The following is a 12,446-nucleotide window of genomic DNA, read 5'->3' as shown; positions in this document are numbered from 1 at the left end:
AATATGGGGAAATTATAGTTATAGATATTACTCTTATAGTAATATCACTTCTACAGTAACAGTAAATGGCAAATCTCCCTCTTACTAGTAGAGCAGTTTTTTATTAAAAGAAATACACAAAATAAATTCAATAGACTGGCTTTTTTCCATAACGATTTATCGATGTCTTAAAATATTTCGTTTGTATTTCGTGTATTTTCTAATGTTTTAATATCGCTTTTTAATTTTTTCTAATTCCGATTTAGAACGATTAACGTATTAATATACTACAATAACGTTGTTGTTGTTGTTGAAAATAATCATCATTATTGAGTCCAGCTGTTTTGCTGTCATATAAAGGCTGCACTCCTCGACCTGCCAACGATCGCGAGATTGAGGCCACTGCGAGAAGAACGGGTCCAGGCAAGGCATAGCAATATTCATATTTAGCAGCACGAGCAGCAGCAACAATAATAACAAGCAGTTTGTCCGGTTATGTAGGCAGGAGGAGAGATGAAACGCATGGTGCCAGCTTCAGCCAAAGACACGGATGGAGACACGGGACTGTGATCTGCAGGTACACGAGACGCCGCGCGCTGTGCTCAGGAAACACTGATAGCTAGGTTTATTAATAGCTAGCTAGCTAGCTGGCTAACGGTTAGCTTAGCTCGCGGAATGTTTGGCTACAACTGCTGTGGGATGATTCAGTGTGTGGTCGTCCTCTCTCTGACCACTTAAACCAGCAACAGCTGACTGAACACAGGCGCGACTGAGGGGCAGGTGCGTGGGCACGTCGAGTCTGTGGGGCTAACGTTGGCCAGCTAACGTTGGCCAGCTAACGTTGCACGTCTTTAGAGAAGCTGAATGAGCACACTGCTAGTTCATGTTAGCATGCTAACGAGCCACCTAACGCTGCTGTGAGACGCTCTGTTATCAATAATCTGTAATCAATAATCAGGTGCTGGGGGAAGTGTTCGTGTCTTTTTGTCATTAAGGTGAAAGGTAACAGCGGTCAAAATAAAATGATACTAAAAACCGTTTTAATAATGTTTTTAGGAATAAAATGATCAATAAATCAGTTTTCGAGCAAACAATCTTTAATATACAAAAACTGGAACGTTTGGTCTTTGGACAGGAGTGTGCAAAAGTCTTACATCATCTTATGTCTTTACATATTGTAGGAAAATAGGAAATGAATGTATGGTGCATTAAAACGTGTGCCAAGCATACATGGAAATGTAGTTAATAAGCCAAAAATGGGAGTGTAATTCTAGTGAGGTTGAAAGTAAGTGTTTGGTGTGAGCGCCTTTATTCTTCAGCGTAGCCAGAAGTTTCTGTGAGGATCTTCAGGAATCGTTCTTCAGGCTTCTTGAAGGATATTCAAAGCTCTTTTGGATGTTTCTGCCTCTTTGTTCTGTTCTGTGTCAGGATGATCCCAGACTGCTTCAGTAATGTTGCTCCATGACTGATAATACTCTACTATTGCTCTCTTCAGGCCGTGTTTGGCATCTTTGTCAGGCTGAAATCATTTTTCCCCGATGGTTTTGCACAGTTGACCAAACTCTGATGGTGCTTTTCAAAGATCTCAAACACCACTGACTAAAATGCAAATGAGAGCCTCCACCGTGTTTTATATGTAATGTGGCATAGCTCAGCCTCAACTCCCCGCTTTCCCTTAAGAACTGATTCTGGACTGATGAGGCTGCAGTGAACGTTAGACGGTCAGCTGAAGGGCCAGATGCAAAAACACCATCTTGTCTTTCAAATCGTGATATCTTCTGTACTTTAGATTCAGCCAATGAAATAAGAACAAATGTATTTTTGTGACAGGCAGCTGGTGACAAAGAGCCTAAAGATCGAACTTTTTTTCCTATGATGTGTGGACACAGCACTGGTTCATCACTTGAGTCAGGAGTCTTTTTATCTTTGAGTGATTAATAGGTCAAAGTTCAGAGTCTTAACAAAATCTCAGGTACAAGGACTGAACTGGAAATGAGTGAAATAAAAACTTTAAAAGATCTTCAGAAATCTGGAGGCTCCCAGTAAGCGAAATTTAAAGAAAAGAGTGGCTTAAAACTTTATACCTGTACCTGTCGATACCGAATGCTTAAATGCCCTCAAACTTCAGAAACTGAAGTGAAGATTTTTAGTTCAAAGCATGACACGTGCTTACGATGAGACATCTGTTATCCAAAAGACTTCCTGTTACAGAAGCCAAAACATTAAACGCAGCCTGTAATAAAATCACTTCAAATGGAAGTTAAATAAAAAATGTAACAAAACTGAATCATATTCAAGAATCTAAAATAAGAACCAAACTCAAAACCCCCAAAATTCTTTGAGCAGTATGAAGGAGCCACAACACGGATTCAACGATAACGCAAAGTTTTAAATGACGAGTCTGAAGAAGGAAAAATTAAAAACGACGTTAGACGGTAGACATGATCTCGAGAGGCATCCAGTCCAACATGAAGCCACAATGAGTGAAATAACCGCTGGCGACATGGGCGGGTCCTGAGTTGACCCTGCCTCAGCTTCCACTTGATTACCAATGAGAGTGCAGAATAGCACTGATGGCATGACGCTGTGGTAAATCTGGCAGCTGAATCCTGCGACGTTTGTGAGCAAAAACGAAGCATGACTGAATCACTTCCTGTCTCAACGTCACCCTAATGTTAAATTTGCATCTGTGACAGTTATTTAAAAAAATTAACTAAGAAAGAAATCGCTCTTTCAAAATGATCAGATCAGTTTTATATTTTTATTCCGGTGTGGATGTTGGGAAAATCACAGCAGGTATTACAAAAAGTGAAAGCTGAGCTCGTGATTCAGCGACGCCTCAAACCGATTGTCGTGTCGTTTCTACGTGTTCTGATCCCAACGGCGCCACTGTTCACCGGATCGGCGCTTCATGTGTGGGTCTGTTTCCTATAAAAATACTTGAATCACAAAGATTTTCAGACATTAAAGGCCGTCGTTGATCTCTGGCATGTTCGTCATGCTTCAACAGTTGCAGTGTGCAGACGCTGTTTCTGCTCGTGTCACTAACGTTTTTTTTCCTTCTCTAGGATGTGGCGGCGCTCCTGTCATACAGACAGACACTGAAGAAGAGGCGGACCTCGTGAATCGTCTAACCTCAGACGGCACGTTTCCTGTGTGGGAGCCTCTTTTGGTTTTTTCTGGCTGAAGTCTTTAGTCTCATAAATAATGTAGCAGAAGTTTGACCGCCTCTAAACGCCGTCGTTATCGTGGTTTGTTGTTTGTTCTTCTCCCTCGATGGGGCAGAGCTTCACCCTCGTTTGTAAATTGGTAGACTGATGTGGTGCAGGTGCCCCCCCACACTGAAGTAATCTGACTGATCATTGAGCCCCTCGGCGCCTCACGCCTTTCAGGAGGATGAACGGCTCCCTCTTAACCCCACCCAGCCCTCGGGCGGCAAACTCCTCCCCTTTACCTCCATCTCCCTCCCCCTCTCCTTCCCCGCCCTCTCCTTCCCTGCTGCCCTTGTCCTCGCGCCCTCCCCCTCTTCCTCCGCTGATGAGCCCGCCATCCCAGGCCCATCCGTCCTCGCTGTCGGACACGCCCACGCCATCGCCCTCACCTTGCTTGAGCTGGACCGAATTCTGTGAGCTCCACGCCCGTGTCGCAGCCGGCGACTTTGCACGTCACTTCCGGGCGTTTCTCTTGGAGAACCCGCACTACTCCGCAGACTCTGCCGCTGCCTTCTGCCGCCGCTTCACCGACCGCTTCATTCGCCATTTCCAGAGCGAGCTGGAGGGTGCTCTTCCGCCGAGCTGTTCCTCTGCACGGGATGAAATGGTGAGCTGGGCTCCCCAGTCAGACGCTACGTCTCTGGAAGAGGAGGCGGTCTCGCCGCTGTCCACGACAGGAGGGGCGGTCCCCCTGTGCCCTCCGACTAACACGACGCGGGGCACGAAGCCAGCGCCGGCACGTCTTGTGTTGGAGAACCGTGGTGGGGACAGGTTTCAGGATTCTTATGCCCACAGCCAAGTCATGCCTCCATCATCTTCGTCATCGTGCTGCTCTTCAGTAGGAGGGAACAACGGGAGGCGTGAGGAGAGTCGGAGCGTGGTGGCTCCAGGGAATGGCGATGCGCCTGTGGAGGAAGAGGAGGACAGCTGGCTCGGGGCGGTGTCCGTCGGCGAAGAGCTAGAAGAACGGGAAGCGGACTCATCAGAGGTGGACAACGCAGACTCCTCCCACACTCCTCAGAATCCACCCTCCTCAGTCACTCCTCCGCCCGGCTCCAAGGCGAGCGGCACGCCTGGCTCCTCCAAAAACAAGCTGAAGAAGCGTTTCTCGCTGCGGAACGTGGGGCGCAGCGTGCGGGGCAGCGTGCGAGGCATCCTGCACTGGCGCAGCTCCTCCAGCGACGCCACGCAGGCGCAGCTGCCCTCCAGCTACAGCTACACCATGGGCGTGCAGGACACCTCTAAGAGGACCTCTGGCACTCAGCCTCCTACACCCACTTCCTCCATGCCTGTTTCTCTGTCCATGCCCCTCTCGCTTCCGCATTCCTCCTCCTCCTCACTGCCCCCTTCGTCGTCGAGCAGCGCCACCTCCCTGTCGTTGTCAGAAGCCGCTCGGGATCGGCGGCGGAGCAACGGCGAAGGAAGCGAGAAGGAGAAGTGGAGCCATCGTCTGGAGAAGCTCAGATTGTCACGATCCCCTCCTCCCATCCTCACCTCGACCGCCTCCAGCTCGCACTCTGCAACGCTGCCTCCGAGCAGCGCCGCCGCCATGGGTCCTCCGAGGAAGGTGGGCCGGCTGGTACGGGAGGGCGGGGTGAGCGTCAGCTCATCCAGTGACGAGTGGAGCGGCAGCCACGGCTTCTCCGGCTTCTCCTTCGGTCTGCTGCATCACAGTACGGACAACAATCCTGCCTCAGCGCAGTCTCCTGGAGCACAGCCGCCACCGGTGCAGTCTCTCGCCAGCGGGGGGAACGTGCCCTGGAGGGGAGGACGCTGGCACAAATGTCGGCTGGTCCTCCGAGAGCGGGACAGAGAAGGTGGCGAGCGTGGAGAGGAGTACTACCTGGAATTCTTCATCCCACCCAAAGTGAGTTCTGAGTAAACCTTTTAACTTGTGTTGGTGCTCAAAACAGGTCAAAGAGAAACAACTCGAATGTTTGTTTCCTGACTCGATGAACATCTGCAGCAGAATCATTAAAAAAAACGATATTGCAGAAAAGTAGCCTAAAAATGACACAAGCTCAAACATCAGTATGAAAAGTGGTGTCAGTGTCTAAATACTGTTTTTATTTGGGGTCTTCTGAAGCTTTGAGGGTCACAGGACAAAGCTTCACTTCCTGCCATCAACCCTACAACAGCTAAATGTGTTGAGCCGTCAGTCGATTGGTTCATTAGTCAGGCATATAAAGGTGGTTGTGTTGGCGCTGTCAGCAGAGTAACTTGTAGCTCAGCCTGTCCTGGTTGTTACTGGTCAGGAGTGGTAGGACTGCCAGTGTCACCATCACCCACACTTCTCCAGCTGCCTGAACACGACCTTTGACCTGCTGCTAAATTGTGTGGCTGTATAACTAAACAGCAAACCTTTTGTCTCAGTCATCGAAGCCTCGGCTGACTGTGCCCTGCTGCTCCATCGTGGATGTGAGGAGCACCACGGCGCTCGAGGTCCCCGACAAGGAGAACACCTTCCTGCTGCAGGTAACCACGCCGTCAACCATCGGCTTTGATTCTTATGTCTACACAATCACGTGCCGGCCGCTCAGTGCGTGTATGCAATGTGCAGAATGTAGTCTGTGAAAGCTGAAGGCGTACCACATGAACACGGGCCGCTTCATTGTTTTAGCCGCAGGAACTAAACCAGCAGGAAGAATGTGACAATCCAGACACGTGCGAGCGAAAGCAGGTCAGAAGAATCTGGCGTTTTTATTTTTGTGGAGCATAATGTGGTGAAGCTGAGCATCAATGGACTCAAAGCAGCATCAGTGCACAGTGGGGGGGTTTCCACTGTGCACTGATGCGGGGGAGGGGCCTAAACTGATATTAGGAATCGAAACGGTGGCGTTTTCATACATGAAGGTTTCACTGAAACATGAAGCGCGTTCTTTCTGCTCTCAGCTGGACGGGATGACGCAGTACGTGATCGAGACGCGAGACGCCGTTCAGATGAGGGCGTGGCTCAGTGACATCAGGAACAGCATCTGTCTCAGGTGAGCAAACACAAAGCAGCAGTGGCATGCTGCCTGACCAGCTCCATATGTGGTTGTGGGTGTGGCTATAACCACGTTCTCCCTCCCACAGTGAACAGGAAGATGCAGAGGGTGTGTGCGGGGGGCCGTTGGACATCAGCGGGACGCCTGAGATCGGTGACCGCCTTTCACAAGGTGAGTTTACTGAACATGGACCCCCTGATGTGGGCGGAGCTTCTGTTCATGTACGTCTAACACACATTGCATAAAAGCGTTTGACCATCTCCGCTCGTTTCTTCACATCAGTGTGTTATGGTGGGATCGGAGGCTCCTCGCCTCTGATGGATCCTCTCCCGCCCGAGCTGCCACCTCGAGCGCCTCTCGATGAACCAGATGGCCGGATTCACGGAGGGGGCGGGGCTAGTCTCGGCACACCGTTTGCCGAGACACCAGACGCCACAGGTGAGCCTGACCCAGAGATTTGTTTTGTTTTATTTTTTTCAAAAATATTTGTGACGCCTGAAGAATTCTGATGCATCTGCACATGTATGATCCACATCCAGCTTGAGCCTCTGCTGTTTCAGGTGGCGTGCTGTAGGTGTGTAATGTGGTCACGTGGACAACATGTAATGATGTCAGACATGCATCAGAATATCTGCACAAACAGTTGAATCAGCTTTGCTAAATGTGGAGTAGATTCTTGTCTCTGTGTAGAGATGTGATGGCGGTATATCGATGCTGTGATGTCACAGCGTGATGACCTTACTAGCTTTAAAGGTTTACACAAACCCTTCCTCCACTCAGGGTCTTTCCTCTTCTCTGACGTGACGCCGGTTGAGGCGGTGGAGCACCCGCTCAGCGAGTGTCAGTGGTTCCACGGCACGCTGTCCCGCCTCAAAGCCGCTCAGCTAGTGCTGGCTGGAGGCCCGGCGAGCCACGGCGTCTTCCTGGTCCGTCAAAGCGAGACGCGGCGCGGAGAATACGTCCTCACCTTCAACTTCCAGGGAAAAGCCAAGGTGAGACGAGAGCATCCCGGCAGATATTAGTCTGATTACAAAGAGGATCTCATATCCGTCCTGTTTAACGAACTGGTTCACGTTTGGGTGACGTGATGATGCGTACGCTTTAAACGTGTCATTGCCTTCTTCCCCGCAGCACCTCCGCCTCTCGCTGAATGAGGACGGTCAGTGTCGAGTGCAGCACCTGTGGTTCCAGTCCATCTTCGACATGCTCGAGCACTTCCGCGTGCACCCGATCCCCCTGGAGTCCGGCGGCGCCTCCGACGTCACGCTCATCAGCTTCGTGGGAGCTACCGCAATTCGGCAGCCAGGTACGAGTGAGAACACCAGGTGTTCCCGGCGACTAATTAATGACAAATGAGTTTGAATCTCTGATCATGTAACAACTGTTATGACATCACTGATACGGTCTCACCATTTTCAGAAATCATTATTCGTTGGGATTCAGTCTCCTGTTCTTGGAATTTCCATTTAAAATGAAACTGGATGAAAAGTGAATTTAAAAGAGCTCTGAGGAGGCAAGGGGTTGCAAAGCAACTTGCAGATGTGCAGCTGCTGGAAAAGTAGGCGCTGTGTTTCCTGTGGTCAGCCTTGCCGTCACGTAGCAACCGTGTTAAGTTGCATCGAGTTGAAACTGCTCAGTCAGGTGTGCAGACACCTGCAGAGCCCAGCGCTCACCTGTAAGGTGTAACCCAGCTGGAAGCAAACCTGTTTAACGTGTTCGTCTGTGGATTTTACACAAACCCCGCATGACCTGCCCGCGTCACGTTAGTAATGCCACCAACACGTCATGTGTTCCCTCCTTCCTGCAGACTACTTTCTGTTCATGTGCAATCATCATTTATCGTCATGTCTGCTGGGATGTTTATTATACCGATGTTGATGTCCTGCCAGTAAAGTCTCCAGATTACATATTTTTAAAAGTTGCTGTTTAATTGCTAAATTTAAAAAGTCCTGATGGCTGTGACCTCTGCTGTGACCTCTGCTGTGACCTCGGCCTGGCAGCATGAAGTCTCACCTGCTGAAAATAAGATCCTGACGTTTTATTCTCAGCTAAAAATGCTTTAACGACAGCACGAGTGTGACGGGGAAACACCGTCCGATCCAGAATCCGAGCCTGAAAACATTGTTTGGGTGGTTTGATCGAACAGGAGTGCCGTCACACCTGTGAGGAGAAACTCCGCCCACCTCCACCCCTGCTCCATCTGTCCTGTGTTACTGCACCCATCGCTGTTCTGACCTCTCTGTTGTTGTCTTGTATCCGTTGGCTCGCCCCTTGCAGGCCGGGACAGGGCGGGCAGTCGGCCTACAGCCTGTGATGTCATCACCACGCGCCATCCTGACTCTCCATCAACCCCCATCTCTGACTGTGTGTAAGTGAGACCGGACTCGGCTGAGAGAGAGAGCAAGGAAGTGAATGAACAAATGTGTTTGGGTTTTAGTTTGGCTCTGGTCATGTGACACTCCACAGCCAATCAGGAGAGTTCGGTGGCCTGAATAAATGGCAGCTGTACTGGGGGAGGGGAGGGGGGATTTTTAGGATAACTGCCCAAAATTTAAAAGAGAACTTTGAATATTTTTCGGGAAAAATCTGAGTTTAGAAGAAAACAGGTGAGTTTCAGAGCGAACAACATTTATAAACCCCGGCCTGACTGAGTGGATGAGCAGTCATGTGACCTGTTAGCAGGAGTAATGACGTCAACGTGGCTGAAGCCAGATAAGGTTATCCTGGTTATGTTCAACTTTAGTTTCAGACCTGTGTGTGTGTGTGTGTGTGTGTTACCTTGAATTGGACTGCCTCCATGACTCCCATGGACTTGACGACCGCTGACTCCTCCCACCTAACCAGCCACTCACTGTCGTCTCTCTTTGTCTCCCACCTCTCACCTTCCTCTCCTCCGACTGTTTCACTTTCGGCCTCATTTCCTCCTCTTCCTCCCCCCTCCTCCTCTTCTGCCTTTATTTACACTCTTCTCCCTCTCTTACCCCCTTCCCCTTTTCTTCCTTTTCTCCTCCTCTCCTCTGTCCTTGCAGACTTGACCAGCAGACCCCGTAGCCCTCCTCAGCCTCCTCCCCTGCCGCCGGGCCGCCCCCCGCCCCCGACTCCGCCCCAGGAGAGAGGAAATGAAATGGAGGTTGGAGCAGCAGCAGCAGCGGTGTCGGCAGTGACGGTCACAACCACAGGAGGAGGAAGCGGAGGAAGTGGAGGTGGCGTGGAGGACTGGGAGGAGAGGGACAGGGACACGCCTCTCCGCCAACTAGAAGCTGCAGACGGAGAAGAGAGGGAGGGAGCGAGGGTGCCCCGAGCCATCGATAACCAGTACTCCTTCTTCTGATGGAGGAGGAGGCGTATGTGTGTTTGAGTGTGCGTGAAAGTTGGATTGGATGAGGCGGCGTACATCATAGCCATTCATAACCAGTATTTTAATTTTGTTAGCGAGGAGGGGAGGGAGTAAAAGTACTAACACTATGTGAGAGAGAGACGTAGAGGCGGGTGAGCGCAGCTTTACGACACTAACGAGCGGTACACTTCTTTATAGCCAGATAAGCTTTGTTTTATTTTGCCGGTACGCCTCGCAGCAGGCTCAGCCCTGTGACGCCAGCAGACCCGACGATACCTCACAGCGGTCCTGTCAGGACGGCACACGCTAGCCAGAGGCCAAACATGCTACAGATATTCCTGCTTTGGCAGCCAGACCCGAAACATCGCGGCGCCGCAGCAAACCGAAAGCGACGGAAATGTTGACTAAAAATGTCGTTTCTGAAGCCGCGCTCGGCCAGGTAGCAGTTTATGAACCCCCACACTAACATTTAAACTCCGCCCACACAACATGTGACTGCTTGTATTAATACTACAGATGATGTTAACACTAAAGCCACTATTTACGTTCACTGCTTCACTTTCACAGGTCTTAGTTTAAGTGGTGGAATCACGTTTTTCCGAACCTTCGTCCCAAATCGTCTGTTTTTAGCGTCGTCAGGACGCCCAGGTGCACGTTGTCGTTTCACTGTGGCGCTCTCACTGAGCTGACGGTACGTTCAGCTGCTGCTATTATTTATTCTAGAAACGCCTTTAAAGCAACACGATGGTGACGTCTGCACCGGGATGTTTGTTGGTGGGTGATGATCGGATCCAAGGAAAAACACTGACTGAATGTGAGGCGCCGCAGGCTGACGCCTTCATGAGACTTACTTTCATTAGTTCTTGCCGTCTGAGCATGTTTTGGGTTAGTTTATTTTCACTTTTGGACACAAATCGGTGCGTTAACTTTTTATTATATTAAACGTCGTTATTGCCAGTGTGAGACTGTAACGATACTCGCTGCTGTTGGACTGAGTCTGCCTTCATCACGGGGGGGCGGGGGCAATGTTCGGTGAGCTGCTCGTCACTTCCTTTAAAATGTCACGTAAGTTTAGTTTGGCCTGTGGCGTCGGCATCATTCTTAGTGGACTCGTGAGCATTGAAATGGCTTTGTTTTAATTTAGCTTAAAGTCAGACTTTCTTGACTCGTACGTCTTTAAAAAAACGTTCCTCGGTCTTAAACGGACATTTTTAAGTGGAGTCTGAGTTCGTCAGCATTAAAACATCAGATGTCATCAGTGGCGTTTGGTGCGGCTCAGATTTTTGTTTTTCAAATTTAAATGCAGTTTTTGAGAATTTTAATAAAGCCATAAACTGGCACACTTACAAATTTAATTAAATTTTATTTATATAGCACCAGATCACAACAGTCGCCTCACCACACTTTATATTGTGATGCATTCATGAGGTGACAAATAAAAATCGTAACGTTTCCCTGCAGCGTCCGTCACGACTGTTTTAAATTCTTAAACGTGTCCCAGGCCTGTGCAGCTCAAACTCCTCGTCCACCGCGGGCCACGTGGAGCCCACTGTGACTTTAAGTGGGCGGGGTCAGTGAGACGCTGTGTAAGAAAGTGTAACCATGTTTAAAAACCCCTGACATGTTAATGTAAGGTGTTACACTGATGTTGGCGTGCACGTGTCGACGCTGATGTCGTCGTTTCTGTAGCAGTTACTGAAGACGCGCAGCTGTTCTCATTTCAGTTTCACGTAGTTTGGTGCGACGTGATTGGCCGCGGTCATTATCAGCAGGAGAAGCTGTAAAACTAAAATCTACACCACCCTCCACCTTCTCCAAAAGCATCCAATGGGCCAGATATGACTCTCTGCTGGGCCAATCCTGGCCCCCGGGCCTTATGTTTGACACCCCTGATTTAGAGTGATATTTAGTTTTGTTTGTTTTTAATTTTTTTTCTCACTAGTGACCATTCAGGCCTCCTAGAATGTTTTAACTTTTGTAAATAACGACGTGCAGTGACATCATGTGCACCCCCCCATCGTGCTGCGCGATCAGTCGCACCTTTGGGACGTACGTCCTGAGCAGTAAAGTTTATTTTCTTTTAAAGAGTTTGGTTTGGCGCCGCCTGAGAGGAGGCGGGTCGGGTCTGGATCAGGCAGGAAACATTTACCTCAGTCACTCAGCAGCATCACTCGGTGTAAATGTCTCTCTCTCTTTCTCTCGCTTTTTCTCTCCGACGCTCAAAAAGCATCTGATCTCAGAGCTGATGGTTCAGCACCAATAAGATGGAAATAATAATACTCTGAGGGTCAGAGTGATAGTATTACATTTGTCTTTGTTTCGTACGCTTCATGTTACACTTGTTCCGACTCATCTTGTGATTCAGTTCAGATGTTTGTGCCTTTTTACGTTTGGGGATAAAAAGAAGGAATGATGACGATATAGGACTCGTTGTGCAGGTGGTGGGATCCCTCGCCCTTTTCAGTCTGTCCCCCCCCTCCTCCTCTGCCTCGTCCTGCATCATTAAAATTATAGCAGCAAATGTCGATGAAATACTTTTTCTCCTTGTGCCTTTCTGTGTCGTCTCATCACCTCTGCCTGCATCTGTTGCTCAGTTCATTTACTCATGTCATAGCCCACCCAGTCTCGCTCTGCTTTCCTTTGCTCATGTACTCATCTGATCATCATCATCATCATCATCATCATGTTCTGTGTCCTTTTCTCAGTTTCAGAACTCTTTGTGCCTTTCTCTGTCTCTTTCTCTCTTTGCTGGGACCGTGTGTTTGAAGCCGGACGGCAGCGTCTGTCTGGCCTGTGTGGTTAGTTTCAGGTACTACATTGAATTTAATGATATAATATAAATATAGTGAAACGTACTGCTGTGTCTGTGGTCCTTCTTTTTTTTTTTTTTTTTTTTTTTTTTTTTTTTAAAAACCTTTCCTGGGGTGTTGT

General features: G+C 49.1%; 1 protein-coding gene across 2 annotated transcripts; it reads left to right on the top strand.

Annotated features, from left to right (window-relative positions):
- Positions 1-408: 408 nt before the first annotated feature.
- On the top strand, positions 409-12,370 carry sh2b1 (SH2B adaptor protein 1). 2 transcript variants are annotated; one of them, XM_005948003.3, is made up of 10 exons: positions 409-556; positions 3,048-5,058; positions 5,565-5,666; positions 6,084-6,175; positions 6,267-6,349; positions 6,461-6,616; positions 6,959-7,170; positions 7,310-7,484; positions 8,456-8,546; positions 9,208-9,320. In XM_005948003.3, exons 2-10 carry the CDS (start codon positions 3,376-3,378, stop codon positions 9,227-9,229), a joined length of 2,616 nt encoding a protein of 871 aa, XP_005948065.1. In that variant the 5' UTR covers positions 409-556; positions 3,048-3,375; the 3' UTR covers positions 9,230-9,320. The 2 variants fall into 2 exon arrangements, with proteins under 2 accessions (XP_005948065.1, XP_014184944.1); XM_014329458.2 differs by lacking the exon at positions 8,456-8,546 and having other exon boundaries at positions 9,208-12,370.
- Positions 12,371-12,446: the final 76 nt, after the last annotated feature.

The sequence above is a fragment of the Haplochromis burtoni genome, unplaced genomic scaffold, assembly GCF_018398535.1.
Source record: "Haplochromis burtoni strain Fernald_Lab_line unplaced genomic scaffold, NCSU_Asbu1 Contig_400, whole genome shotgun sequence".
NCBI lineage: Eukaryota > Metazoa > Chordata > Actinopteri > Cichliformes > Cichlidae > Haplochromis > Haplochromis burtoni.
Note: the sequence above shows the minus strand (reverse complement) of the source record. Positions and strands in the feature narration are given on the sequence as shown.

Bases quoted from the DNA above. Each gene is read 5' to 3' on its own strand.
- sh2b1 (XM_014329458.2), top strand. From the start codon at position 3,376: ATGAACGGCTCCCTCTTAACCCCACCCAGCCCTCGGGCGGCAAACTCC. The intron at 7,171-7,309 runs GTGAGACGAGAG...TCTTCCCCGCAG, and splicing joins ACTTCCAGGGAAAAGCCAAG to CACCTCCGCCTCTCGCTGAA. The intron at 7,485-9,207 runs GTACGAGTGAGA...CTGTCCTTGCAG, and splicing joins TACCGCAATTCGGCAGCCAG to ACTTGACCAGCAGACCCCGT.